Genomic DNA, 27,994 nt, shown 5'->3' on the forward strand with positions numbered 1-27,994 from the left:
GATCACATCTGTGTGTGAATGTGGAGGTTTGTCTGAACCAAGCTGCAGCTAGTTCACTTTGAAGCTCCTTCAGGCTCACACAGCAACAATGACAAAGACTGAAGCTGCTGTGCTGCCCTCTAGTGGCAAACATGGCATCTGCAGCACACATTTCTGCTTTCATAGAAAGAACCAAAAAATTTTTAATCTTAATACAGATTCAGATTAATGCACATTCAGATCAGTTCCAGACTAAAGAAATGATCCCTGAAAGTAGAGTCTTAGTGAGTTCTGGATGTTGTTTGTCCTCTTCTGTCTGCAGACAGGAACTCCTGCTCCTGGTCTCCTCCTGCAGATCACAGACTGCTAAGTTCACAGTTTGGTCTCTCAATTCCTGCTGCAGTCACTTCATGGAGAGTAAAGATGAACATAGGATGAGGCTTAGTGAAGGTTCCTGATATGTCTGATAAGGTTCCAGAAGGACCGATCCATCTGTGATCAGATAGATGAAGGCTTTAGGATGACTACTAATCTCTGAGACAGCTGAACCCAACAGAGAAGAAGATAGTTTGACACAACTGGACAAAGATGTTGGGGAATACTTGGTGTAGTTGAAGCTATTTCAATATTTCTTTGTTAGGTTACTTTGATGATTGAAAATAACTAAAATGCTTTTTTTATTCAGAAACAAGCTACAGTCTGATTGGAGGAGGTGTGAGTCTGTGATCTGCAGGAGGAGACCAGGAGCAGGAGTTCCTGTCTGCAGACAGAAGAGGACAAACAACATCCAGAACTCACTAAGACTCTACTTTCAGGGATCATTTCTTTAGTCTGGAACTACAGAATTGTGTTTCTACAGAGGTTGGTCTGGCTGTCCATGATGATGAATGAAGATGTTTCCTTCAGAGCAGGAAGCTGGTGAGAAGATGAGAATCTTCTTCACTGATGAAGACTGTTCAGTGTTTCTGGATGTGACACTGAAGGAGGAAACATTGTCTGAGTGGACTGTTGGTTTGTTGGAACCAGAAATGGATTATTGTAATGAATCATGAAGTAAAAACATGTATGAATGAATCAGATCAGGTTATCTCTGTCCTGAGGTTATTATTAAACTCTGACAGTCCACTTGAATCTGAATGTGAGATTTTACTTCCATGACATTTTTGGATAAAAACATCAAACCTTCATTTCTGCCTCCAGAAAAACTAGCAAACAGACTGAGAGGAAGACACATTCCTCATCTAATGTCATCAGTTCAGATTCATCAACAGAAGCTGACAGTTTCACAGAGGACTCAGACCCTGCTGACCTGGGACTGGTGGAAAAACCACAGAAAAGGATCCTAAGTGTCAGTGGGGGGGGGTCACGACTCCCAGTGGAAAACAAGGGAGCAGATGAGAGAAAACATCCTCCAGAAAGCAGCTCCACACTCAGACTGACAGGACTGAGGTTCTGCCACAACAATTGATAAAGAGGATATCCCATGATGCACTGGGATCCCTTTCAGTCTTTGTGTAGATTCATCAGCCTCTTTTATTTCATGTTTGTGTTTTTTTTCTCTTCATTAATCTGTAATTTGAAAATCTGGAGTTCAAATGTTTTTTTCTGAGCTTCAGGAAGCGACACAGAAATCTGACACGTTTTTCTGCAGCTGGAGATCCTAAATGTGTCTGGATGGAGGTCAAACATCTTTGATGTTAAATCAAGGATTATTTTTAATATTTTATATGAATTTCTTTGTGAGTGTTCTGTTCTCCAGCACTTCTCTTTGTCCTTCTTGTTTCCCCTCAGAACTACTGCTCCATATCCTCAGACGATGAAAAAAACTGAATTTTACATTAAGTCAAACTATTATGATCTAAACCAATCAAAGCTTCTGACAGAAATGTTCTCCATCCTGCAGGTTTACCTCAGGTTCCTCTCCTTTCTCTCACATTGTGGTAAGTGTTGAGTCACTTGAAAAACTTTCATCATCTATGTATATTTGTGCAAACATGAGCTCTAAAAAGAAAACTGGAGGGATTTTAAGGTAACAGAGAAGACAGGTTTGATGAACTTCTGCTTTACAGTCGATGCAGCAGAGACAGAAACTGAAGCCTTCATCACATCACAGGCAGAGAAAGGAGGCAAAAACTTCTCATCTCCACTTTTATCTTCTGCTTCATTTTGTTCTCAAGACTCCAAATAAAAGTTTGATTTTGTGTTTTGACAGGGAGCAATACTACATTTGAAATAATATCACATATCAGTGAACTTCCTGCTCAGCCAAATGGTTGAAAACATTTTGAAAACATATATGTTTAAAAACCTTGTTTTTATGTAATGCTTAGCCAAGGCAATAAGAAACATTAAATAAATGTTTTTATTGATATTTTATCTTCGATGGGTTGTTAAAAAAAATCGTTCTTGTGTCAAAAACGTAAAGAAAATCCTGTCCTGATAAACAGAAACAGTTTATAAAAGCTTGAAGATTAAAAACTAAACTCAGACTGCAGGACACAGTCTTCCTGCTCCGCTCCATTCTGATCGTCCATAACTATGATTGATCCATGAACGTCTTTGGTCTGAGCTGGAATCTGGATCTAAACTGGACTGATGGATAGACCTGACATTGCTGCTGATTTTGTTGTACTGCTAATGTTAGCTAGGGGGGCTATAAGACAGAGGGGGAGTTTGTACACAGATGGATTATGGGAAGGAGACGGCCTGAATCTGTACCACCATCCTGCCTCAGACGTGAATTACTAATAAACTTCTGTTGCTCTGGAGAAACTATGTCCTAGAAAACAACACAGTTTTTTTACATTTTTATTTTTTCTAAAAACAGCATCGACATCATCATCATCATCATCAAAAGACCAATGGGAACAGTTTAGAAGTAGATCAGAAGATGATCAGAGTGGGATTTCAACAACCTGTCATCCACAGATAAGGGATGGAGGCAAATTTCTTCTTTCTCTTTCGGCTTTTCCCATCAGGGGTCGCCACAGCGAATCATCCTTTTCCACCTCACTCTATCATGAACATCTTCTACCCTAACGTTAGCCAACTTCATGTCCTCTGTTAAGACATCCATGTATCTCCTCTTTGGCCGTCCTCTTGCCCTCCTGCCAGGCAGCTCCATCTCCAACATCCTTCTACCAATATATCCACTATCCCTCCTCTGAACATGTCCAAACCATCTCAGTCTGGCTTCTCTGACTTTGTCGCTAACACAGGCAACATGAGCCGTCCCTCTGATGTACTCGTTCCTTATCCTGTCTAACCTGGTCACTCCTAAGGAGAACCTCAACATCTTCATCTCCGCTACCTCCATCTCAGCCTCTTGTCTCTGTCTCACTGCTACCGTCTCTAACCCATAGAGCAGAGCTGGTCTCACCACTGTCTTGTACACCTTTCCTTTGAGTCTTGCTGGCACTTTTCTGTCACACAACACTCCTGACACTTTCCTCCACCCGCTCCAACCTGCCTGCACTCGCCTCTTCACCTCTTTTCCACAATCCCCATCACACTGAACTGTTGACCCCAAGTACTTAAACTCCTGCTCCTTCTTCACCTCAGTCCCCTGTAACCTAACGCTTCTACCTTGATCCCTCTCGTTCAGACACATGTATTCTGTCTTACTACGACTGACCTTCATACCTCTTCTTTCCAGAGCAAACCTCCACCTCTCTAGCTGTTCCTCCACCTGCTCTCTACTCTCACTGCAAATTACAATGTCATCCGCAAACATCATTGTCCAGGGAGATTCCTGTCTTACCTCGTCTGTCAGCCTGTCCATCAGCATAGCAAACAAAAAGGGACTTAAAGCTGATCCTTGGTGTAGTCCCACCTCCACCTTGAATTCCTCTGTCTGACCTGTAGCACATCTCACCACCGTCATACTTCTCTCATACATGTCCTGAACTACTCTGACATACTTCTCTGCCACTCCAGACGACCTCATACAGTACCACAGCTCCTCCCTCGGCACCCTGTCATACGCCTTCTCTAAATCTACGAACACACAATGCAGCTCCTTCTGACCTTCTCTGTACTTTTCCATCAACATTCTCAAAGCAAAAATGGCATCAGTGGTGCTCTTACGGGGCATGAAACCATACTGCTGCTCACAGATCTCCACCTTCTTCCTAAGCCTGGCTTCCACTACTCTTTCCCACAGCTTCATTGTGTGGCTCATCAACTTTATTCCTCTATAGTTGCTGCAGTTCTGCATGTCACCCTTGTTCTTAAAGATCGGGACCAGAACGCTTCTCCTCCATTCCTCAGGCATCTTCTCACTCTCTAAAATCCTATTGAACAACCTCGTTAGAAATTCCACTGCTGTCTCTCCTAAGCACTTCCATACCTCCACAGGTAGGTCATCAGGACCAACGGCCTTTCCGCTCTTCATCCTTTTCAGAGCCTTCCTAACCTCATCCTTTCCAATCTCTGCTACTTCCTGCTCCACAACAACCACATCTTCCTCCCTTCTTTCCCTGTCATTTTCCTCGTTCATCAGCTCCTCAAAATACTCCTTCCATCTTTTCTGTACACTCTCCTGAGTTGTTAGCACCTTTCCATCTCTGTCCTTAATCACCCTTATCTGTTGCACGTCCTTCCCATCTCTGTCTCTCTGTCTGGCTAGCCTGTACAAGTCCTTCTCTCCTTCCTTTGTGTCTAACCTGTCATATAGCTCATCGTAAGCTTTCTGTTTGGCCTTTGCCACCTCTCTCTTCACTCTACGCTGCGCTTCCTTGTACTCCTGTCTACCTTCCTCAGTCCTTTCTACATCCCACTTCCTTTTAGCCAACCTCTTCCTCTGGACGCAGTCCTGTACTTCCTCATTCCACCACCAAGTGTCTTTACCGTCTTTCCTCTTTCCAGATGACACACCTAGCACCTTCCTACCTGTTTCCCTGATAATCTCTGCTGTAGTTTCCCAGTCCTCTGGAAGCTCATCCTGACCACCCAGGACCTGCCTCAACTTCTGCCTAAATTCCTCACAAGTTTCTTCATTCTGTAGCTTCCACCACTTGGTCTTCTTTTCTGTTTTCCCTCTCTTCTTCTTCCTGACCTCCAGAGTCATCTTACACACCACCATGCGGTGCTGTCTGGCTACACTCTCTCCTACCACCACTTTGCAGTCATTAACCTCTCTCAAATGACCTCGTCTACATAGGATGTAGTCCACCTGAGTACTCCTACCTCCACTTCTGTATGTCACTCTATGTTCCTCTCTCTTCTGGAAGTAAGTGTTGACTACAGCCATTTCCATCCTCTTCGCAAAGTCCACCACCATCTGTCCCTCCAGATTCCTTTCCTTCACACCAAACCTGCCCATCACCTCCTCATCACCTCTGTTGCCCTCACCAACATGCCCATTAAAGTCTGCTCCAATAACAACTCTCTCTCCTCTGGGAAAACTCTCTATGACCTCATCCAACTCACTCCAGAATCTCTCCTTCACTTCTAACTCACAGCCAACCTGTGGCGCATACCCACTGACTACATTCACCATCACCCCTTCAATTTCTAACTTTAGGCTCATCATCCTGTCTGAGACTCTTTTCACCTCTAGAACACTGTTTACAAACTCCCCCTTCAGAATCACTCTTACCCCGTTTCTCTTCCTATCAACACCATGATAGAACAGTTTGTATCCTCCTCCAATACTATGTGCCTTGCTGCCCTTCCACCTTGTCTCCTGCACACACAGTACATCTACCTTCCTTCTCTCCATCATGTCTGCCAGCTCTCTGCCTTTCCCTGTCATTGTGCCAACGTTAAGAGTCCCTATTCTCAAACCTATGTTCCTGCCTTTTCCCTTCTCTCTCTGGCCACGGACCCTTCTGCCTCCCCTCTTTCTTCCACCAACAGTAGTCAAATTTCCACCGACACCCTGTAGGTTAACAGCATCGGTGGCGGTCGTTGTTAACCCGGGCCTCGACCGATCCGGTATGTCTAAAGTGTTGTGGATGATTCGCATGGTTATTTTGGCAATTTTTACGCCGGATGCCCTTCCTGACGCAACCCTCTCTATTTATCCGGGCTTGGGACCGGCACAGAAGTTACTGGCTTGCAACCCCTGTGGCTAGATGGATGGAGGCAAATTTGTTTGAACTAATTAAGCCCGTTTGGACTCTGACGCTCCACGCGCTGGATGAATAGTGGCGTTTGGAGGAAGTGCGGCTGCGCAGTCCGTCACTGAACACCGTCACTGCCTGGACCTCTTTCTGGGTCCTAGTGCCCTAAAGGTTACAGCTCCTGGTTCCACAAGAAAAAAGTCCATTCTAGAGGCCACTCTGACGTCATCATCATCAAAGACAGCGTTACCTAGCAACCATACCAAGACCATAGCAGCTATAGAGGGAAACACAACAAACCATCAACGGCGGTTAAAGCAGTCAGACGTTTGTTCTGCAGCTCAGCAAAAATCTCTGCTTTAGGTTTTGGGGAGAAAAACAAAGGAAAACTCACGGAGAAGGATTCTGCAAAGGAAATCCCAAGTTCTATTGGTAAGTCAGCGTCCTGGAAACATGCTTTGTTGGTTCTGAAGTGGCATGAATGCAGACTTAGATTGGTTTGTTTCCTTGGATTCTTCAGATTGATTCAAGCTGTAAATGTTGTCAGCATAAAGCAAGTTTGGACTTAACTAAAGCAGAAAGTGGCTTTGAAGATGGTCAGGAGAAATGAGGGCTTTTTTCAGGAATTCTTGGAAGAGGAGGACTTCTCCAAACAACCAGAATCTAGGAGGAGGTTTTTTCAGCATTGAGATCAGGATTTAGCATGAGCTTCAATCCCATTTTGGTTCAATCCAAATGTTTACCGTCATATTCAGGAGTTCAACTCTGAAAGCCACCATGACATCATAGACATTACAGACCCTGTTACCTAGCAACCAAACACAACAAACTGTAGACTATTCAAACTGGACATTTTGGGGCAACAATTCTTTTCTAACTCAAGTTTTTATGAAAAATCCAAATGATGGAAACAGATTGTGTAAAGGAAATGAGGATCTATTGGTGAGTCACAGTCCTGGAAACATGAGTTGTGCTCTGATGAAGACGCCTGATCCAAATGTGGATTTTTGAAATGTTCCTCATGAGATTCAAACTGATTGAAGCTTTGAATTAAAGGTGTCAACACATTTCTGCATTGGATTCATTCTGTTTCAGTGTCTAAGGTTGGTTTTGTGGCAGAAACCAAGTTTTTGTTGAACAGTATCGTTTGAAAAAGCAGAAAGTGGCTTTGAAGATGGTCAGGAGAACTTCTTTGAAGAGGAGGACTTCTCCAAACAACCACAACCTTAGAGGAAGTTTTCTGAGCATTCATAGAATGCTTTTACAATGACTCATCATTTTCCACAAGAAGCTAATGAGTTTTTCCAAATGCATGCTGGATATTTTTAGTTCTAGCTTGGAAAGCACTTTGTGGGATTTCCCTGGAAAACCTGCTTTATCAATCATTTTGGTCTCTTTTACTTCTTCTATCTTCTTCTATCCTTCAATCCATTTTCGTCCCCCATAATTCTGTCACCAGAATGTTTGAAGGGACGACGTAAAACCCCACCCTCTCCTGTGCAACATCATATCCTGTCCCTGCAGTCAGATGTTTGATGTGTTGAGGGTCCAGGCTGTGAAAATACAAACAGTCATGATGCTCGCCAGAAAAACCTGGGACCCTGTTCTCTAGAAACACACACCATTTCTGTAATTGTCACTAAAAGGAGGAATGTAATCTGGCCAAAACGCAAACGAAGGACTTTAAAAGAGATAAACATCTCCTCTGCACTTTTCCAGAAACAGAAGGTAAATGAAAATATTATTGCTCCTAGACCTCTTAAGTTAGCTCTTTTAAATGTCAGGTCTTTAGCAGGAAAAACATTCTTAATTAATGATTTTATCACTGAGAACAAAGTTGATTTTATGTTCTTAGTTGAAACCTGGTTAGATGAGAACAGCAGTGGAGCTGTTCTCACAGAGTCAGCACCTCCCAACTATGGTGTTATTAGTAAAGAAAGAACAAGCAGAAAGGGAGGGGGGTTGCAGTTTTGTTTAATGAAATGTTTCAGTGTAAAAAGTTATCTTTTGGAAGCTTTCCATGTTTTGAATATGTAGCCAAACAGCTGAAGGCCTCACTCAAAACCATATTTATAAATATCTACCGCCCCCCTACATACTGTGCAGAATTTAACACAGAGTTTAGTGAACTGCTGTTCATAGTTTGTCTTGATTTTGACTGTATAATCATGGCTGGAGATTTTAACATCCATTATGGAAATCTTGAGAACAAAGGGATTAAGGACTTGATAAACACTCTGGACAATTTCGGATTGACTCAACATGTAACAGAGCCCCCACACACAACAGGGGGAATATTCTTGATTTATTGATCTCCAAAGGTCTGAACATCACTAAGGTTACTGTATGTGACTTAGGTCTGTCTGATCACAGCTGTTTCCTGTGAGAGCATTATTCCAGTATACACAAATGTTTTAAGGGGGGAGATCACAAAACGGTATATAACTGAAAATACTAGTGAGATGTTCAATCAGATGTTCTCCCTGACTCCTCCCCTCTCAGGGAATTCAGTCAACGAACTTGTTAACAGCTTTAATTCCAACATGTCAAATATCATGGATAATATTGCTCCTAGTAAGGTGAAGGTGATCTCTGGTAGGAAAAAATCTCCATGGAGAAATTCCATTATTGTAAACAATGGAAAAAGAGAATGTCGGAAATTTGAACGCAAATGGAGAAAATTTAAACTACAGGTAGATTATGAAATTTATAAAGAGAAACTTCACTTATATAATTTACAACTGTGCAATGCAAGAAAGTCCTATTTTTCGGAAATTATTAACAAAAACTCCCATAATGCTCGGGTCCTATTTAATATAGTCGACAGGTTGACAAAACCCCCTGTGTCAGTGTCACCAGAATTTTACTCCATCAAAGGCTGTAATGACTTTGCCAAATTCTTCAGGGACAAAATCAAAAACATTAGACAAACAATAGTTTCATCAACTACAAGTTCAAGATATGAACCCTATCCACTAGAAACCAGTATTAATCCAATGGCTCAGTTTCAACCCATAAACAGTAAAAAACTGCTGGACATTCTATCGCAACTTAACTCCTCCTCTTGCTGTCTGGATATTCTACCCACAAACTTTTTCAAAAAAGTCTCAAAGACATTGGAACCAGACCTGCTCCAGACTGTCAACTTGTCGTTAACATCTGGCGTTTTCCCAGATCCACTGAAAATAGCTGTAATTAAACCTTTTCTAAAAATGGACAGTCTAGACAAAACTCAAATGAACAACTATAGACCGATATCAAACCTGCCATTTTTAAGCAAGATCATTGAAAAAGCTGTTTTCTATCAGCTAAATGAATTTCTAATAAAAAACAACTGCTATGATGTCTTCCAGTCCGGCTTCAGACAGAATCACAGCACTGAAACTGCCCTGATCAAAGTGATTAATGACATACGTTTGAATACAGACAGTGGGAATATGTCAGTGCTAGTTCTACTGGACCTCAGTGCTGCGTTTGATACAGTCGACCATGCAATACTACTCAGACGACTGGAAAGCTGGGTGGGTCTCACTGGGCCAGTATTAAACTGGTTCAAAACGTACTTAGAAAACAGGAAATATTTTGTGTCCATTGGTAAATTCACTTCTGAGCCAATAGAAATTACATGTGGAGTACCCCAAGGCTCCATCCTGGGACCACTTTTATTTAACATCTACATGCTCCCACTGGCCCAAGTGATAAAGAACAACAACATTAGCTACCATAGTTATGCAGATGATACACAGATATATATATTAAACTGACACCAGGCGACCGAGAACCTGTACAGGCTCTTGGTAAATGCATTGAGGACATTAATGACTGGATGTGCCATAATTTACTTCAGCTAAACAAAAACAAAACTGAGGTTATTATCTTTGGGGCTAAAGAAAAAAGGTTGGACGTCAGTATAGAGCTTCAATCTATTCAACTAAAAACTACCAACCAGGCCAAAAACTTGGGTGTATTGATAGACACAGACCTAAATTTTGATAAACACATTAAGGCAGTGACAAAATCAGCCTATTATCATCTCAAAAATATCTCAAGGATTAAAGATCTGATGTCTAAGCAGGACCTGGAGAAACTAGTGCATGCTTTCGTCTTCAGTCGACTTGATTACTGTAACAGTGTGTTTACAGGACTACCAAAAAAAATCCATCAGGAAACTACAGCTCATTCAGAACTCTGCCGCTCGGGTTCTCACAAGGACCAAGAAAGTGGACCACATTAGTCCAGTTCTGAGGTCTTTACACTGGCTACCTGTCTGTCAGAGGATAGACTTTAAAGTCCTGTTACTAGTTTATAAAGCTTTGAATGGTTTAGCACCAAAATACATGGCTGACCTCCTGACCCAGTATGTACCAACCAGACCTCTCCGCTCTTCTGGATCTGGTCTTTTATCAGTCCCTAGAGCCAGAACTAAACATGGGGAAGCTGCATTCACTTTCTATGCTTCACAGATCTGGAATAGACTTCCAGAAAACATTAGATCTGCTGAAACACTCAGTGTCTTTAAATCTAGGTTAAAAACTCACCTGTTCACAGCAGCATTTAATTTATATGTATTCAAAAGTTTATGTCCGTACTATTTATTTATGCTTGTTTTAAATTCAAATCTTGTTTACTATCTTTTAATTTTATTTTAATGATCACATTTTTACTATTTGTTTTTAATTGTTTCTTTTAATTTTTTATGTAAAGCACTTTGAATTGTCTCTGTACATGAATTGTGCTATATAAATAAATTTGCCTTGCCTTGCCTTGCCTTCTAAGTTCCAGCTTGGTGAGTGTGCAGGTAGCCATGGCAACCACTTTCCAGGTCAAAGGGAGGACCACGGCCATCCAGTCTCCCGGCTTTTGGATTGATTTGTATTTGATAAACATTTGTTTCCCACATTTTAATAGTAGAATTCAACACGGGACATAAAGTGGATTCTAAGAATAGGAACAAAAATAGGAACAACAAAATAATCCTCCTCTTGTTGTTACAGTGAACCCAACGGAGGACACTTTGGACCGCTGTCCATTCACCTGTTCTGCATAAGCGGACTGCCGGACTCATGAGAACCGTGTCTCTTGGGAGATTCGTTTCTCAAAGCCGGAGAGGCATTGGGACGGGTGGAGTCACATGCAATGAAAAAGCACAATTCATCAATCTGTGGACCGTTTATCATCATTTTTTCTTTTTAAACACTGACCCCCAGAGGTCTCCATAGATTTATGTTCAAAAGTGTCTCACATTCTAGAGATTTTTCATTTCTCTCTATTTCTGACACAGAATCTGAACAGTTCAAACGTTTAGTTCAAAATGATTCAAAGCAGAGAAATCCCTGAAAACAAACATTTCTCTTCTTTCAGGAACTCTTTGACTTTCCAGAACTCTGCTGTGTCTCCAACATCACCCCCCCCCACAGTCCAGCATGGAGCGTCTCTGGACTCTGTGGAGGAGAGTCCTGCTTTCAGAGACGCTGTAGAAGGACAGAACACCTGCTCTGTGATCCAGGTCCACTCCTCCTCTGGAGGAACCAGGAGCTGAGATGGAGGTGAACATGCTGTTGTGGAGAAATGAGAAACTGTCTGGAAAACAATGGAATGACCAAGATTTAGCATTCAAACCAAATCTACTGGCATTTCCAGATCTGCTGGTGTTCTTGAATGCCACTGCTCCAAAAACATCAAATTTTTCCCCAGAACAGGCCTCGGTGTGAAAGTCTTCCTGCACTGAGGACAGCTGTGGACGTTCTCCTCTGCATCCCACAGTCCTTGAAGACACTTCCTGCAGTAGCTGTGTCCACAGGGAATAGTCAGCGGATACCTCTTTGCCAATTTTGCAATATGCTTATAGCTGGTATCATTGGTTCTTCCCAATTCAAGAGGGTTAGCATCAAGTGGGATGCATCCTGTTGCTCTGTATTTGGTAACCTTTACCTTTATCTCCTCCAAAATAGCAGACTTATTTTCCACAGACAATCCGGTGATGCTGTTTTAAGTGCGTTAGCAGATTAGATGTTTTACAGCGCAATACGCTGTGTTTGACTTATCCAACTGTCTTTTCCCTTCATGGATGCTCACAACAAATCAAGTGTTCCCACACAGGAGAGCGTAAGGAGATGGGTGGGTCCTCAGGTTCTGGTCTCACGTCTGCATTACCCGTAGTGCTATAGTTGACATGCTAACTGTTCATTCATTCATTCATTCATTTTCGGTTCCGTTTTTGTCCCTTTCGGGGTCACGGGGCTGCTGGAGCCTATCCCGGCCACTTATGGGCGAAGGCAGGGGACACCCTGGACAGGTCGCCAGTCTGTCGCAGGGTAGAATGTCCACAATCACACACCCATTCACTCTCACACTCACACCTAGGGACAATTTAGAGTTGCCAATCAACCTATGATGCATGTTTTTGGACGGTGCATACACGGGGAGAACATGCAAACTCCACACAGAAAGGTCCCCCTTTGATGTTGTTTTTCATGTCCGCCAGCCAGGACTTGAACCGGGGTCTTCTTGCTGAAAGGCAAGAGCGTTAACCACTGCGCCACCGTGCAGTGCACAGACATGCTAACTGTCTGTTACCTAATGCGGCGAAAACTCGCGGTTACCATAAGTTCCGTCTCGGCGCAAAGTTAATACATTGGGAGGACAAAAACAAAAAAATAAATAACATACCGAAAACTTTGTACCGTTTTGTACCGAAAACGGTACAAAAGTGAACCGAACCGAGAGTGCCATTCCGAAATGTTTTGGTACAACTACGTGTACCGTTACACCCCTATTACTTGACCTAACAAAGTACATGCTGCAGTCACTACTTTGTGTTAATATGTATATATTTATTAAATGTTCACTGAGCACATTAAATGTTAGAATTAAAAAAGTATAACAAAAACATTTTAACCATAATGAAGACATTCAAGAATTAGCTCTAATGACTCAAAACAAACAACTCATTTCTATTTGCAGGTACATCTAAAACAATTCATTTTGTGAAAAAGTTGTACATATTTTGTCAGCAGTAAAACTCTTTGTCTAATATCATTACACAAAGATTCAAATGTATTGATCAATTACTTTTTTTGCTTTTTATGTAAAGATGAAAACCTAAAAAGAATTCCTAGAAAAGTATGAATATCATATTATAACAATAAATTAGTAGAAAAATTCCTTTCCATACATTAAATACTCACTTGTAACTCCCTCTAATGAAGTTACTTCATCAATATGGTATGGAGGCCATCAGATTTTTCCCTCCTGTAAATAAAGTCTTTGACTGTGGTGCAAAGGTTGAGAGGTCGACCTCTTATCAGAAAAGTTTATAATTTACAGTTTACAATAACTCCTTTTTTACACTGTTTGTGAAGAGAGTCTTGTGAGTTCTCATGTGTGTCTGAAGACTAGATCTGCAACTAAAACTTGAATCACATTCTTGACAAGAAAAAGGCTTTTCTCCTGTATGAATTCTCATGTGTTTTTTAAGACTTGCTGCATGACGAAAACTTGTATCACATTCTTTACAAGAAAAAGGCTTTTCTCCTGTGTGAGTTCTCATGTGTATTTTAAGACTTGCTGCATGACGAAAACTTGTATCACATTCTTTACAAGAAAAAGGCTTTTCTCCTGTGTGTATTCTCATGTGAATTTTGAGACTAGACATTTGATTAAAACTCTTACTACATTCTTGACAAGAAAAAGGCTTATGTCCTGTGTGAGTTATCATGTGTGTTTTAAGACTAACCGCATGACGAAAACTTGTATCACATTCATTACAAGAAAAAGGCATTTCTCCTGTGTGAATTCTCATGTGTATTTTGAGATTAGATATTTGAATAAAACTCTTACTACATTCTTTACAAGAAAAAGGCCTTTCTCCTGTGTGAGTTCTCATGTGTGTTTGGAGATTAGATAATTGACGAAAACATGCATCACATTCTTTACAAGAAAAAGGCATTTCTCCTGTATGAATTCTCATGTGTGTTTTGAGAACAGATCTGTGACTAAATCTTTTCTCACATTCTTTACAAGAAAATCTCTTATCTTTTGCATGGATTCTTGCGTGAATTCTGAACAGAGATTTGTTGCAAAAGCTTTTATCACATTCTTTACAGATATAATATCTTTCATCGGACCAAGTTTCCATGTAGTCAGACGGGTTAGTAATTATTCTTGAGTTTTTCCCAGACTTGATAGAGGAACATCTCTCTTCTTTTGGAGATTGTTTGTATTTCTTACCAAGATTTGTCTTATTGGGATTTTTTCTAACATCAGAGACACACTGACCTGCTGACATGTGAGAGCCGTCCACACTTTGGACATGACTTCTGTCCCTCCTCTTCCTCTGATCTCTGTTCTGTGGGTCTGTCTCTTCATCTGTAGTTGATGTTGATTCTGTCTCTTCATCTGTAGTTGATGTTGATTCTTCTTGTTGGTTTCCTTCTTCATCCTGACCATCAGTTACATTAAAGTTCTGCTGATTGTTTAGATCTGCTTCACTGTTCTCCTCTTCCTCATAAGTAGGAATCTCCATCAAGGTATCAGTCTCCTGCTTCAGATTAAGCTGATCTTTATTCTGACTGATGTAGAACCCTTTTTGACCCTGTTTTATCAATAGAGGTTCTGTTTCTTCTGTTTTTTCTTCTTTAATCATTTTGGGTTCTTGTTTCTCTTGCTCCTCTTTAATCTGTGGAAGCTCTGATTCCTCCTGTTCCTTTTTAATGTGTTGAGGTTCTGGTTCTCCATGTTCCTCTTTAAACTGTGGAGGTTCTGGTTCTCCATGTTCCTCTTTAAACTGTGGAGGTTCTGGTTCTCCATGTTCCTCTTTAAACTGTGGAGGTTCTGGTTCTCCATGTTCCTCTTTAATATGCAGAGGCTCTGATTCCTCCTGTTCCATTCTTAGATTCCTCTGTTGGTTGCACAGATCATCTTCACTCGCATAACGCTGAAGGAGGACTGCAGGGACAAAAAGACAAAAAAGGAGACCTTTTATACCTTGTAAATTGGCAAGAAAGATCTAAATCCTTTTTTTTTGGAAGTAAAATAATTGAAATGAACAATGTCGTAGTTCTCTTTCACAGTTAGGACAGTTAGAGGTGATGTGAGTCTTTCAGTCTTCAGTAGGTCAAACACATACCGTATTTTTATGACCATAGGACGCACTGCATTATAGGGCGCAGTTTAAGTTATGAGTGAATTTTCTGTATTTAACACATACAAAAGGCGCATCAGGTTTTAAGGCGCGGGCAAATTAAAACATATCGGTAAAACATGCATGCTAATGTATTTCAAAAAAGGACAGCGGGAGAAACTGAGTTGGTTGTGATTTATTGTTTATTTTTTCAGTCATCAATCAGCATCCAAGAATCCATCAAAGTCCTCATCTTCTGTATCTGAAATCAACAGCCTGGCTAAATTTCTATCAAACACGCCAGGTTCCCTTTCGTTATTGTCAGACTCCGGCTCGTTGCCGGCTGTTGTGAAAGCTCGAAGAACTGTGCAAGCAGACACTTAGTCCAAGGCATCACTCACCGGACACTGCCTCCCACAACAATAAAAGCTGCCTTTTTGTGCCCTGTTCTGCATAACGCTACTGTGCTGTTCCCCTTCTTCTTGCCATTGTGACTCACTGTGATGTCAAAAGTAAGCGGCATTTCATCCATGTTGGTGATGTGGCTTGGCTGGATGTGTTTGTCTGCAATCTTTTTACTAAAGTATGAGCAGAATATGGACAGCTTTTCATTAGAATCCACTGGAAGTTGCTGTGCCACCATAGTCCTTGCCCGGATTGACAGATAGCACTGTTTCATAAAACAAAGCACCAAGACGGCCCCCTTTGAAAATGCAAGCGTTTCTGCCTTCAGTGGAATGATGACTGTAGAGACGCTTGTACCAGCTGTTCTTTTGTCATTAATCTATTGTTTCAGTTGGTCTTCAACCTCTGGCCACCTCGCCTTGTTTCCGTGGAAACTCAGCTCCATCTTCATGACTTTTCGGAGTTCGTTTTCAAACTTCCTCTACTTGCGTACCATGGATTCATTGATGTTGAATTCTCTGGCAGCTGTTTGTACGTCTTCTTTCACGACCACACTTGCCATTCTCATGCTGTCCTCTCCTACGTCTTCTTTACCGAAGTCACACAACAACACATTAGGCCCACTGCACCATAGGACACGTCATACATTTTGGAGAAAATACAGTTGTGAAAATATGGTAATCAAAGAAACTCTCTACATTTTCACAAAAGGTAACCCACTTATTTTAAACTATGCATTTTAGTAAACACACACCCGACACACTACATACACTCATCTTTTATAATAATAAGGTGGTGACCATTGATCTTCTGTTCCCTACCCCATCTCCTCTGGGGGGGGGGGGTAAGACCCTCAGTAGTGGTGATAGTTGTGTCTCTTAGGCCAGGATTCTAGACTCAATCTTTGCACCGTGTTAAACTGTTGAGTTCAATGTAATGTGGTTGAGAAAGTCAGTCCATCAAACTTTTGTGCTGGTGCACAAAGGTTTGGTGCACCGACTTTCTCATCTACATTACATTGAACTCAACAGGTTTACATGGTCACTTTCTTTTTTAATAGTGTAACCAGCAGCTCTGCCTTTGACAGGTGCATGCCTGTTTGATTGGGGATTTGGTCCAGCTGTGTCTGTCCTTATATAAGGAACAGGGAGTGAGTGGATAGACAGTGGCTGCCTGCCTGCATGGTGGCATGTATGGCTGAAGCTCCTCTTGTTGGGAGGATGTAGATCACCTTTTACTCATATTCTGCTCTTTTAACTAGATGCTGTAAGTGGCTGGAGGTGTTGCAGATGTCATGAGCCACTGCGTGTTCTGTACCCACCCTCTTAATACATTTTAAAGTGTTTTTAGAGCGACGTTGTATTTATTGTAGGGATGGGAATAGAAGCCCCATGAAGCTTCCCTTGGGGTTCATGTAATTGTGCCGGAAAAATGAACCACCCATTCAGGGCTTTGCAACCACACAGAACAGCGGCATCTGGTGGCGGACTGGATATATATCATATGCTTCATCTAAGCTCCTTGTAACACTTCAATGTGGAAATGATGATGAAACAACGTAAAACAAAACAATGTTGTTAATGATTATTAAAAAGAACAATGTAAAACAACACAACATGTGACGTTTTCTTTGAGAAGTGCTTGACAGCAAAACACACATCACATGAAGGAAAAAAAACACAAAGCAAAAAATAAATAAAACAAAATTGTAAGATGCTGGCCTTGAACCCAAGACCTCTGGATGTGACTCCCAGCAACCATTTCACTGAGCTATCTCTACTGATGTTATATTTGTCTTGACATTATAAATATATCTAAGTATTTTTTTATACACGACGTTCATAGTGCATTGTTTTATTAGGAGAAATCGAGTAGAAACGATCTTGAGCCATAGTACGTTTTTTTTACCAGGAGTCATGGTAAAGTGCAATGAACTGACGCTGATTCTGATACAGGGGAAACAATAGAACTGGTCGGGAAAAGTTCGGGATTCATTTCGTGTTTCTAGAGAATAGTGCGCCCAACTGCAAGTGACATCTGAACCGTGGTTCGACCAAATGAAGCATTTGATGCTTCATACGTCATCAACCACGTGTTGCGCTAGTTGACACACGCCTAGAAACATTGTGCTGAAACACTGTTTCATTACAGTGAAATGCTCGCTGAAGCGCCGTGTCAAACAGGAAATCCCTAATTTATTGTGTGGTTGACTTTGATTTATTTTATTGTTGTATAGGTCTGAGTTGGGCGTCGGTGCGTGCGATGTCAGTGAGGGGGCCCCTGCTGGCAGCGTCTTCCTCACTCCAGTTCCCTCACTGTATTTTTTTTTCCCTTTTAGTGTGTAGTGGAAGTTATGTTGGCACGTTTTTCTCATTGTGTGTGGGTTCGTTTTATTTGGTTTCAGCACGGAGTGGAGTGAGATGCGCTGCCTCGTACTGGCTTAGTCCCTCCCTTTCCCTCCCCTCCTGCACGGGCGGTCGGCTCCGCTTTCCTGTTTTATTCCTGCATCTCCTTTTATTGTTTTTATCTGTGTCCAGCTTATCAGAGTAAAACTGCAACACTGCTAAAACTGCTCTTTTAAATTCTTAACTAAATTAAAATGTTTATAAGCTTTTACTGTCTCTGCCATTTTTTTTTGGTGGCTCCACTCTGCACTGGTGGTTCCTTGGTCACAATAGCTGTCAGTTTTTGCATTAAGACTTAAATGTGATTAACTTGTGAACTAGTAAACATAAAGTCCTTGATTTAAAAAAAAAGTTTTTCAGAATACTGGACTTATTTTTCTACAAAGGCTTGACCTTTGCGAGTTGAAACAACAGAGAAAAATGTGAAAATGTTCATGTCTATCTGACAGAAGTGTGTAAAGAGTGTAGTGGGGAGTTTTACATCTTAAATTGTGCTTTGTGAATTTAATCAAATGTTTTTTTTTACAACATAACACATTGCAATAAACAGGTGAAAGTGAGATAACCCTTTATAATAAGAGTCTTTGATAAGCCCATCGAGATGACTGTTGTTCTGATTTTGGGCTATACAAATAAAATTGAATTGAATTGATAAAATATTTATAAGATTAACAAGCACTAGTAATGTTTATTAAGCTGCTGATAAGTATATTATTATTATTATTATTATTATTATTATTATATAGAACTGAATGGCGACCTGTCCGGAACATCCCCTGCCTTCGCCCACAAGTAGCCGGGATAGGCTCCGGCAGCCACGCGACCCCGAAAGGGAACAAACGGAAGAAGATGAATGAATAAATACGTTTATTAATTAGCATTTGAAAATGGCTTCCAACTGATTTTGCAAGTTTAAATAAGCTGCTTATACAATACATTAAAATATTTCTTAATTAACTATTTATGACATTAACAAGTATGAGTAATGGGGTATTAAGATTTTACAATTTTACACCTTATAAGATAATAATACATGTAATTATTGTGTTCTTGTCAACAGCTTATTGAGTGTTTTGGAGCCCCTAAAGCATGATCAGATAGGGGTTCATACACACAAGACATTTATAAATTGCTTATATAAGGGCACTGTAAACCCTAACGAGTTGACAGAACTTAAAAATTATTTTGTAACAGATTACACAATAGTTTTTAAGTTATATTATTAAAACTTTTAAGTTAACATTTATTTAAATTTATATTGTCAGTTGGCTTAAATTTGTATTATTTCATATAAAAAATATTAAGATTCCTCAACTTACAAAAGAGTGATTATTGACTCAAAGTTTTTAATTTTTTCCAACTAAAAAAAACACTTTAACTAACTATATTTTTATAATATTACTCAACTCATAAAATATGTAAAATTCACTCAAATGTTTTATAAATTCTCTAACTCATTAAATGTGTAGCATTGAAAATATTTAAAATTCTTCAGCTTAAAATGTTTCTACTTGAAATGTATTCTAAACAGAGGTATTGATACTGCCCCACTACAAGATTTAAAAGCTAACATTGATAAAAACCAACAAACATGAAAGCCACACAATAGTGATTGCTTAATACACTTTTTTTAATTGCTCTTTTTTTAAAAAAAAAGCACAAATATCAAGAGGATGAAGAAACAATCAGTGAAATAAAACTGCATTATAAGAGTGCCACACAACATACTGACAAAAAGTGTTGGTTTGTATTGTACGGCAGAAAAAACAAATGATCACAACAAAACACATTAGTAGCATAACACTTAAACCAACAATAGTCCATTCTGGGAGACTCACTCAACGAAGCATTCTTCAGCGTCAATAAATGTCTTTTCAGTGGTTTGCTGTCCTCACGGCTCATGACAGCGTTCTGAATAAATGTAATAAATAAAGGCAAGTTCAAGTTTTTTGGGGTTCTGTAGGTCCAGAGCATAGATGTCCCCGAAGAGTTAGAAGAGATTAGTCAGCCAGATCTGTGGGACCACTGACGGCAGCATCAGGAGCGTCACCACGACAACTGAGAGGAGAACCACAGCAGTGTCTGTGAGGTCTGGTATTCTGGAAAATACAAAACAAAAAACACAGATGAGTTCAGACCCTCAAAGATATTCATCACACTAATGTCCAAAACTGACATTCCTGCCATCTGTCAATAGGAATCTTTTCATGCTAACATTCTGTTAGCTTTTAATCAACTGGCTGTGATGCTTTAAGGACCAACTCCCATTAAAAATGTGTTTTTAAAAAGTTCTTTAGCATTTTTCTGAAAAGTGAGGACATTTATAAAATAATTTAAGAATAAATCTTCATTTTTCTTTATTCATATAATGATGGATCAGGAGCAGAAAAGGTAAATGAAACGGTTCCCGCTCCCTCCAATCAGCAGTCCCTGATGTTCGCCTTGCATCTTCCGTCTCATTCTTAAAATCATTTAAAAATATCACTCAGTTTGCAAACTACAAACAATTGCCCTATTTATTATGGCACTCAATAAAATCTCAATCAATGTTAAAGGATTAGAGAAAAGCATTGACAGGGAGTCGTGTGCACTTACAGTACAGGTCTTGAAGAAGCTGGAGGCATCTTCATGCAGATAAACAGGAAGTGCAAGGAGGACAAGTGCCCGTCTCATGTTCACATCACGCTGTTCCTAAAAGAATAAAAAGAAATATACATTACTATTGAAGCAAACGCAGAGCAAACACTTCCAATATGTACTTAAGGAACTTTAAGAAATAATAAAATGATACCTTTTCTAGATGTCTATTTCTAGTGAGAGGACAATACAGTGTTTATGGCATGATCCACCTCAGGTCAAAGACCCAAAGTCATTTTTAAGACAAGTTACACCTTGGCTTCTCACTGCTGTTTACAAATGATTTGTTATCCGTCTTTGAATTATGCTCATTAGAAATTCACCTGGAGGTCATAAATCCTAACCAAGCTGGCCATTCCTGTCTGTTTTGATGGACTTTGGCTCAGAAAAAGGCAGCTTTAAGTTCCACAAACATGTAAAAACTGCACAATTTCCTCTGACTGCATCTACTCTACATAAATCCATTTTAGATCTTGACAGATGAGTTTTCATGGTTTCAAATGATGGAATGGTGCTTATGCAACATTATTGTATTCCAAAGTGTCTCCACATACATTGCAGTGGAAACACCTTGGAATATTGGCTATGTACTACTGCAGTATTATATGTAGTACTGCATAGTGCTCAAGTAACAGAACACAACTTGCACCTCCATTCCATTGTGCCACCTTCAGCCTGCAATCTAAATATGTTTGGTTAAATTGTAAATAATTTCAAATCTATTTCTATTTGGCTAGTTAAAATGGGCATAAATGTTTCCATGCTGCCATATCAATCTAATAATAGAAATAGTTCAGGATGAATATATTAAATAAGTATAAAACTCACCAACTTGACGGCTCTTTTCTGGTGAAATAGTGACTTTCTGATGTACTCTCTGAAGTTCAGTATCTGAAAAAGTCCAAAAGAGATTTTTCAATGTTAAAGAAAAATGTTTCAATTATATTCTGATCAAAACATTTATTGCACTACACAAACTATTGCATTTTTTGTTTTTTTAATAGCTCTAGACAAATAACTGATCAGGAAAGTTACCTCGCTGGCCTTGGCGTCTGCCTGGAGGTGAAACACTGAACACTCTTGTAGTTCAGTAACTGAACACAACATGAACACGTTAATTAATTTATTTTTACAAAAACCTTTCTTATAATAGAGTTCAGTGATTTAAAAAAGCTTAAAGCTGCATTCAAAACCCAATGCTTCCATGTAGCCACCAGACTTAAAACTTAAAACAGATAATTTCTACCTCTGAAAAAACTCGTCACTGTCGTAACTTAAGGGCAGAAATGCATTTTGGGTTTGGCTCGCCATACGTCTTCTCTGCTATTGTCACATTAAGCTGTAAAACGATCGTAACACACGTATGTTTGAACAGTAAAGCACATTTACGGTTGTATAAGAGCATTTTTAAAGCATTTCATTCAAAACAGAGTAAACCGTGAACGATACTTACCAAATTAAATCAGGGCTGAAGACAAGACGGCGCCACTGAGGAAAACATCAGCGCTGAGGCGGATGGAAAAAAACGAGGTTTGGACGTCTTGAAGCGGGGCAAAAGCGCAACGCATTGCAGAAAAATAAAATGCTCGATTTTCAATTTCAAACGTCGCATACTCGCATTCGGCAAATCCAACATGGCCACCTGAGCTAACGTTGAGAAAACGAAAGACCCTCCCACCAGAACGTGATGACGTCATGACGCTACTTCAGGGATCTTCAAATTTTTGAGTGCTAGATACAAATAAGCTTTAAAATATTGGGGACTGTTAAGTTAAATTTGAAAAAATGTTGATAGAGCTTAATACTTTATAGTTGAATCAACTACAAAATGACATTTAAGTTGTGTAACCTTAATAGTTATGAGCCAATACAACTGTTAGGGTTTACAGTGGGGGTTGAATTGCTGGAAGTTGCGCAACATTACTGCCTGGCGTAAATGTAAGTCAAAATCAAATGTTATAAACATACCTGTTGGCTCCAAAAATGTCCACATACAAACATACCAACATGTACACAATACAACTGGGGGGTATTCCAGGAAGCATGTTTAAACTAGCCTGACTTTAAGCCTGAACTCTGGCTGAAATCCGCCTGCACTTGCTTACTCTGGGTATGTCGGTTCCAAAAGACCGGATATGAGTTGGCGTAATTACGCTCGACTTGGTAACCCTGGGTTAATGCACGTGCACAGCAGGTACATAAAGACATTCTCAATAGATCGCCGATTTCCGGAATCACCATGGAAACACGTGGAGAAAAAAAGAGAGCGCGACACTTCAGTGAGGCGGAGTCTGAGGTTTTAATGACGGTGTATGAAGATTATACGTCCATCAAAAAGTAATACAGCTGCATCAGCAAAAGAAAGAGTTTCTGCTTGTAGTAGAAGAGCAGACAAAGTAAACGCACGAGTTTCTGATCTTATTTCCATTTTCCTTGTGACGCATATATATAACTTATCCAATTTTGCCAACTTAAACGAATTACTTCTATTGGTAACAAATAATTGAGTTAAATTTATTCAACCTCATTTCACATCTATAAAACTAATTTTTTTGTACAACTCATATTTACATATTTATCTAACTAAATGTCATATTACTCCAATTCAATTAATCTTTTTCCATCTTAATTAATTATGATTCTTGAACTCTCATATGTCTACGTTTGAGCCGGCAGATATGCTCATTTTTATAACAATTAAAAGGACGGAAAAAAATTACACGAATCACAATTTCAATAAAGAATTCTCTGTCATTACAATTATAGGTTTGAATGGTAGGGGTGCTATATAAACTCATCATCCCCTCCTTTACTCTCACTTATGGTGCAGAGACATAAGCAAAGTAGGACAAAATAACTCAGCAAAACACGGTAAAACACGGTAAAACAGCTCAAACAGTTAAACAACTAAACACATTTGGTCAAAAACCCACACTTAAACCCAAATCCGTCCAGACAGGCAAAGGGAATGGTATCCCAGAATCCCTTGCGGTGCTGCTCTAACAGCAGCACCAAAGTTACACCTACTTAATTGAATTAATGTGAATGAAAGGAAAATAATTGTCTGAAAACTACGTATTATTTTTAAGGTGACCTAAAAAAATGATTTATCTTAACTGAAGCAAATAGTTAAGTTAGATCAAAATAAAAAAAATTATCTTTCCAACATCCATTTGTGGTCTTATCACCCTCTCACGGTGGAAAAAGTTTTATCTGAGCTTCTTCATCCACTAAATCATCTTCAAATGGACACGCCGTGCTGCTTCACCTCTCTGTAAACAAACTAAGCTTCAACTAAACCTGCTCCAGACCAGGTTATGTTCAGGGCATGAGTTGCCATGGTAACTTGACCTACCCTGAAACATACTTCCATTTCTGGAACCGAAAGCTGAGGTTATCCACTTCCTTAGCCTCAAACTTACCGTGGGAGCTAGCATAACCTGCTTTCTGGAATACCCCCCTGATGTTCACACATGCATACTTATGCATTCAGACCAACACATGTGAAATACTTCATTCAGGTGAGATCCGCCACCCAGGCCAGGTTCGGCAGGACCGCCACAGGGGCCCCCAAGGCCAGAGAGCCGGGAGGCACCTGGTGACTGAGAGTGCCAGACCCAACCCGACAAAGAGAGCGCCCCTCCCCCCACTCTGCCTCTTGAATGTTTTCACTCAGTACAAGTTAGTAAATGTTCCTGATGAAATTTGCAGTTCACAAAAAGAGAAAAAGTTAGCGGGAAATGTTTTTCTCATTCACATGCCTCTGTGACAATGCATCTAATGCTGGAATAATGAGGTCATGTGACCGGTTGTGAGTAAGTTGATGGGCTACAACCAATGTCCACAAACATACAGGAGCATATGTAACGTCATTTAATAATATCAGAATATGGTATTTTTAATAAAATAACTGCTTTCTTATTGTTTTGTTAATTTGAAGAAACGTTATCATGATTTTCATTTTACCCGTTGGTTTCTTATTTTGCAGACTTTCTAGACATTATTTTCATTTTCTTCTGACTTTCGTCATGCGTTTTAGCTTTTTTTAAATTAAAATGTGGTCTGTCACCTTATATGTTCTCTGCTTTCAGTTTTTGGCTCCATGGCTCCAAACAAAGAAGAAGAATGTTTTGCTGATGCCTGGAAATAAAAGGAAATAAAAGTCTGGAATCTCTCTATATTAATAACTTAAAATAAATAAATAATTAAAGTAAATACGATGTTTGCTTTAAAATGTGTGTTTTTTAAGCTAAATTATCTTTTGTGAAGCTTCGAATTGAATTGGACAATTTTCTTGATTATATTCCTAATTAATTTATATTTACTAGTAAGGAAATAAAACAGGATTTGATATCAACTTTAGTTCTTGTGGTTATTTTGACTAAATGGTAAATGGCGTATACTCATATAGCGCTTTTCTACCTACAAGGAAGGTACAAGGATCACCCGGTCACACACTGGTGGCAGCTCTGCTGCCAAACACAGGCGTCTGTGTCTACCACCAGAGGCAAGGTGGGGTTCAGTGTCTTGCCCAAGGACACTTCGACTCATGGGCGTGCAATGTGGGAATTGAACCGGCAATCTTAGGATCATGGGTCGACCGCCCTACTGCTGCACCATGGAGAACCCAATGTATGTAACTAGCTTTACATTGACACCTCCCTTTCTTGGATTGGACAGTAATGACAAAGTTCTGACACTAAGGAGTCTCACCTGATTCTGGTCAAAGATTTTATTGATTTGCTCCTTATTTAGGAATAAAATTGGTGATTACGTAAAATGACATCACTTTATCTGAAAGGTCGTTATACCATTGGAAATATTTCTTTAACACCTAACCAGTGACATAAAGATCAGGACAATCCAAAGAATTTAAATGTTTAGTCACGTACCAACTATGTGGAGCTGCAGCTGCGGGTTCCAGCTGCTATCCAGCAGTCTGCGCTGACGACAGAGCTCCTCCTCGTTCTGGACGATGGTTCCTTCAGCAGCAGAAAGTTGTTCTCTGACAGAACCTTCCTGAGGTTCTGAAGACATGGTTCCTGCTCCGATCTTCAGCTCCAACTCCCACAAACACCGCCGTCCTCTTCACTGCAGCTCCGATCGATCATCTGCTAGTCTCACAATCACAGAAAAAAGGTCCAAACAGAAACTTTTCTCCTGTTTGGAGATTTTCCTGAAAGTTCCTGTGATCCTGCAGGAGTCAGTTCTGCTCAGCCTGCAGAGCAAACAGAAAAGACTCTGGAAGCTTCCACATGTGAAACTTCAAGACAAAGTATCCAAACAACAACATCTGATTGGTTGACTTTTGGAGGGAAAGCTGCAACAGTCTTCTGTGATTGGTTCAGCCGTCCCTGCCCCCACTAGTCCACTGCACAGGGGGCAACATTCCAGGGGGGGTTGGTAATCTCCTCCTTCTATTGTTTCTGCCCCACTGGCTCTTTCAAAATAAAGGCTTGTTGTAGCAGAAACCTGAATGGAACATCAGAATGGACTCAAACTGCTGCTGGTTTCAAAGCCTCGTTCTCAACTTCCAGCTGAACTCTTCATGAGTTTGAGCGTCTGTGACAAACTCTACAGTTGAACAACAGCAGTGAAAATCTCCATGGATGTCAACTGGGAGAGAATCAACATGAGATTTCCAAGAGTTTCTGCAGGAACTCATCACAAAGTCAGGAGCTGCAAGGCCTGATGGGAGATCTGGGATCCTTTTTTGACATGAAGGAAACTCCTTCAAACAGGAAAGATTTCATCTGACACGATCACTTTGATGTTCACATGAAGATGAATCCCAGTGATTCAGCTGAGAAACATCCCATAATACTGTTCTAGATGGTTCTAGAGTGGTGTGGAGATTTCCTGTTTCTTTTTCCTGTTTCTCCAGAAACTAGAAGTCAAACCTGAAAGCAGAAGCTGCAAACTGAGTCTGTGAGGCAGATTTTCCAGCAGCACATCCTCCTCATCTGCTGCTGAGATGGAATGATGAAGATCAGCTGAGGAACAGCAGGTTTCCTCTCACATGTTCCTGCTGCAGAAAACACTGTTTCATATCAACTCATCCACATCCTGAAGGATCAACATGTTTGACTGAATTTACATGAAAAGAAAAGACGTCAAAGAAATCTGTCCATACGGGAAAGACTGAATGAATCCAAGTTTTTACCAGATAGATGGAACTTTGTTTGATTTTCTAGCTCTGCTTTTCTCCAAAGATGAAGAACATCAAGAAATAACCAATAAATGCTGATCTGGAACATTCTGTCTGGGAGTCTGACTGACACTTTGACACTTTCTACATTCTGCTCTGATCCGGGTCTGAACCTGCTTTACTGCCACCACAACACATCCAATCCCAGCCCAGAACCTGAAGCTGGTTCTGAACATGAAGCCGGTCTTCAGGGACAGCAGGACTGATGAGTTAGTGATCTTCTCAGATGGACTTCAGACCCCTTAGAGCTGAAACTCTCACTTTTCTCTAGGAATCAGCTTCTTGTTGACGACACACTGCTGCAGTCAGGGGAACACACAAGAAACACACACACAAATACACACAAAGAGGGAGGAGCTTAGCTCAGGCATTGAAGTCATGGTTGAACTCTTCTGGGACTGATTTTAGACACAGAAAGCGCTCGTGTTGTAATCAATAAGATGATTGGTCAGCTTTAGCATCAATGGAAACATCACATGGTCTTTCATTAAAGTCCATTTAGATCATAGTTACAGAAATAAGAACTGATCAGAAGTCATGAATCAATGGATATTCAGAAACATTCAGAATATTTCACTAGTCTGATTGGAATCACTCTATTCAATAGAAACCAGCAAGAAAATGTAGATTTTCTCTCATGACCTCATTATTCATGTGAATTTATCAGCTGTAAGCCATAATTCAGACAAATGGAGCCAGTAATTCCAGAATAATCCTCACATAGATGTTGTGTGTGGAGCCCGTTTTCCTTTAGATGATCCAGCTCTTGGTCCACTGAACCTCCAACCTTCTTCCATTTGTTCAGCTGCTGGACAGAACAAAGAAAAACAAACAGATGTTTTTGCTGAGTCAGGAAAATGCCTGTTGGAGCTCCAACATGATTGTTGACGGTGTTCCTCCTCTTTCTGCTCCGCTGACGTCCTCATTTTCAGTTTCCTGATCAGACAAACTAAACTCTTTTCCAGGTTTGAACCATCACAAGAAGAAGAAACTTCCACCTTTGTGTCACATGCTCAGTGAATCCTGTTGCAGTTCTTCAAATGACCACAGGGGGCTGGCTTCAGACAGGAACAACTTCCCAATGACTTCCATGTTAAAACAATCCAGAGTTAAAGAAAAGTCCTGTTGTTCTTTCAACACTCAGTACCGTTTTAATCTAGAGACAGAAAAACAT

General features: G+C 40.2%; 3 protein-coding genes, 1 long non-coding RNA gene and 1 other non-coding gene across 7 annotated transcripts in view; 2 read left to right on the top strand and 3 right to left on the bottom strand.

The window, feature by feature from the left end:
- The window catches only part of LOC101172629 (zinc finger protein 436-like), a 1,005,429-nt gene that overhangs the window by 470,327 nt on the left and 507,108 nt on the right, over positions 1-27,994 (bottom strand). The gene's annotated exons all lie outside the window — the stretch shown is intronic.
- Positions 1-27,994, top strand: part of LOC110016657 (zinc finger protein 502-like) — a 970,715-nt gene that overhangs the window by 379,805 nt on the left and 562,916 nt on the right. The window lies entirely within an intron of this gene.
- Positions 779-984, top strand: LOC111946584. The gene has a single exon (XR_002872318.1). It is a non-coding gene; the product is annotated as a small nucleolar RNA U3 (small nucleolar RNA).
- Positions 12,948-14,414, bottom strand: LOC111948707 (gastrula zinc finger protein XlCGF17.1-like). The gene has a single exon (XM_023962900.1). The coding sequence runs from the start codon at positions 14,329-14,331 to the stop codon at positions 13,372-13,374; it is 960 nt and encodes a 319-aa protein (XP_023818668.1). The 5' UTR covers positions 14,332-14,414; the 3' UTR covers positions 12,948-13,371.
- Positions 14,688-27,985, bottom strand: LOC111948749. 2 transcript variants are annotated; one of them, XR_002874727.1, is made up of 3 exons: positions 27,541-27,985; positions 25,505-27,116; positions 14,688-14,990 (listed from the first exon to the last, which is right to left on the bottom strand). It is a non-coding gene; the product is annotated as an uncharacterized LOC111948749 (long non-coding RNA). The 2 variants fall into 2 exon arrangements; XR_002874726.1 differs by having other exon boundaries at positions 25,505-27,119.

This window comes from Oryzias latipes, chromosome 2, assembly GCF_002234675.1.
Source record: "Oryzias latipes chromosome 2, ASM223467v1".
Lineage (NCBI taxonomy): Eukaryota > Metazoa > Chordata > Actinopteri > Beloniformes > Adrianichthyidae > Oryzias > Oryzias latipes.

What these genes read in the sequence shown, in the direction of transcription:
- LOC111948707 (XM_023962900.1), bottom strand. Translation starts at nt 14,331, where the DNA reads ATGTCAGCAGGTCAGTGTGTCTCTGATGTTAGAAAAAATCCCAATAAG.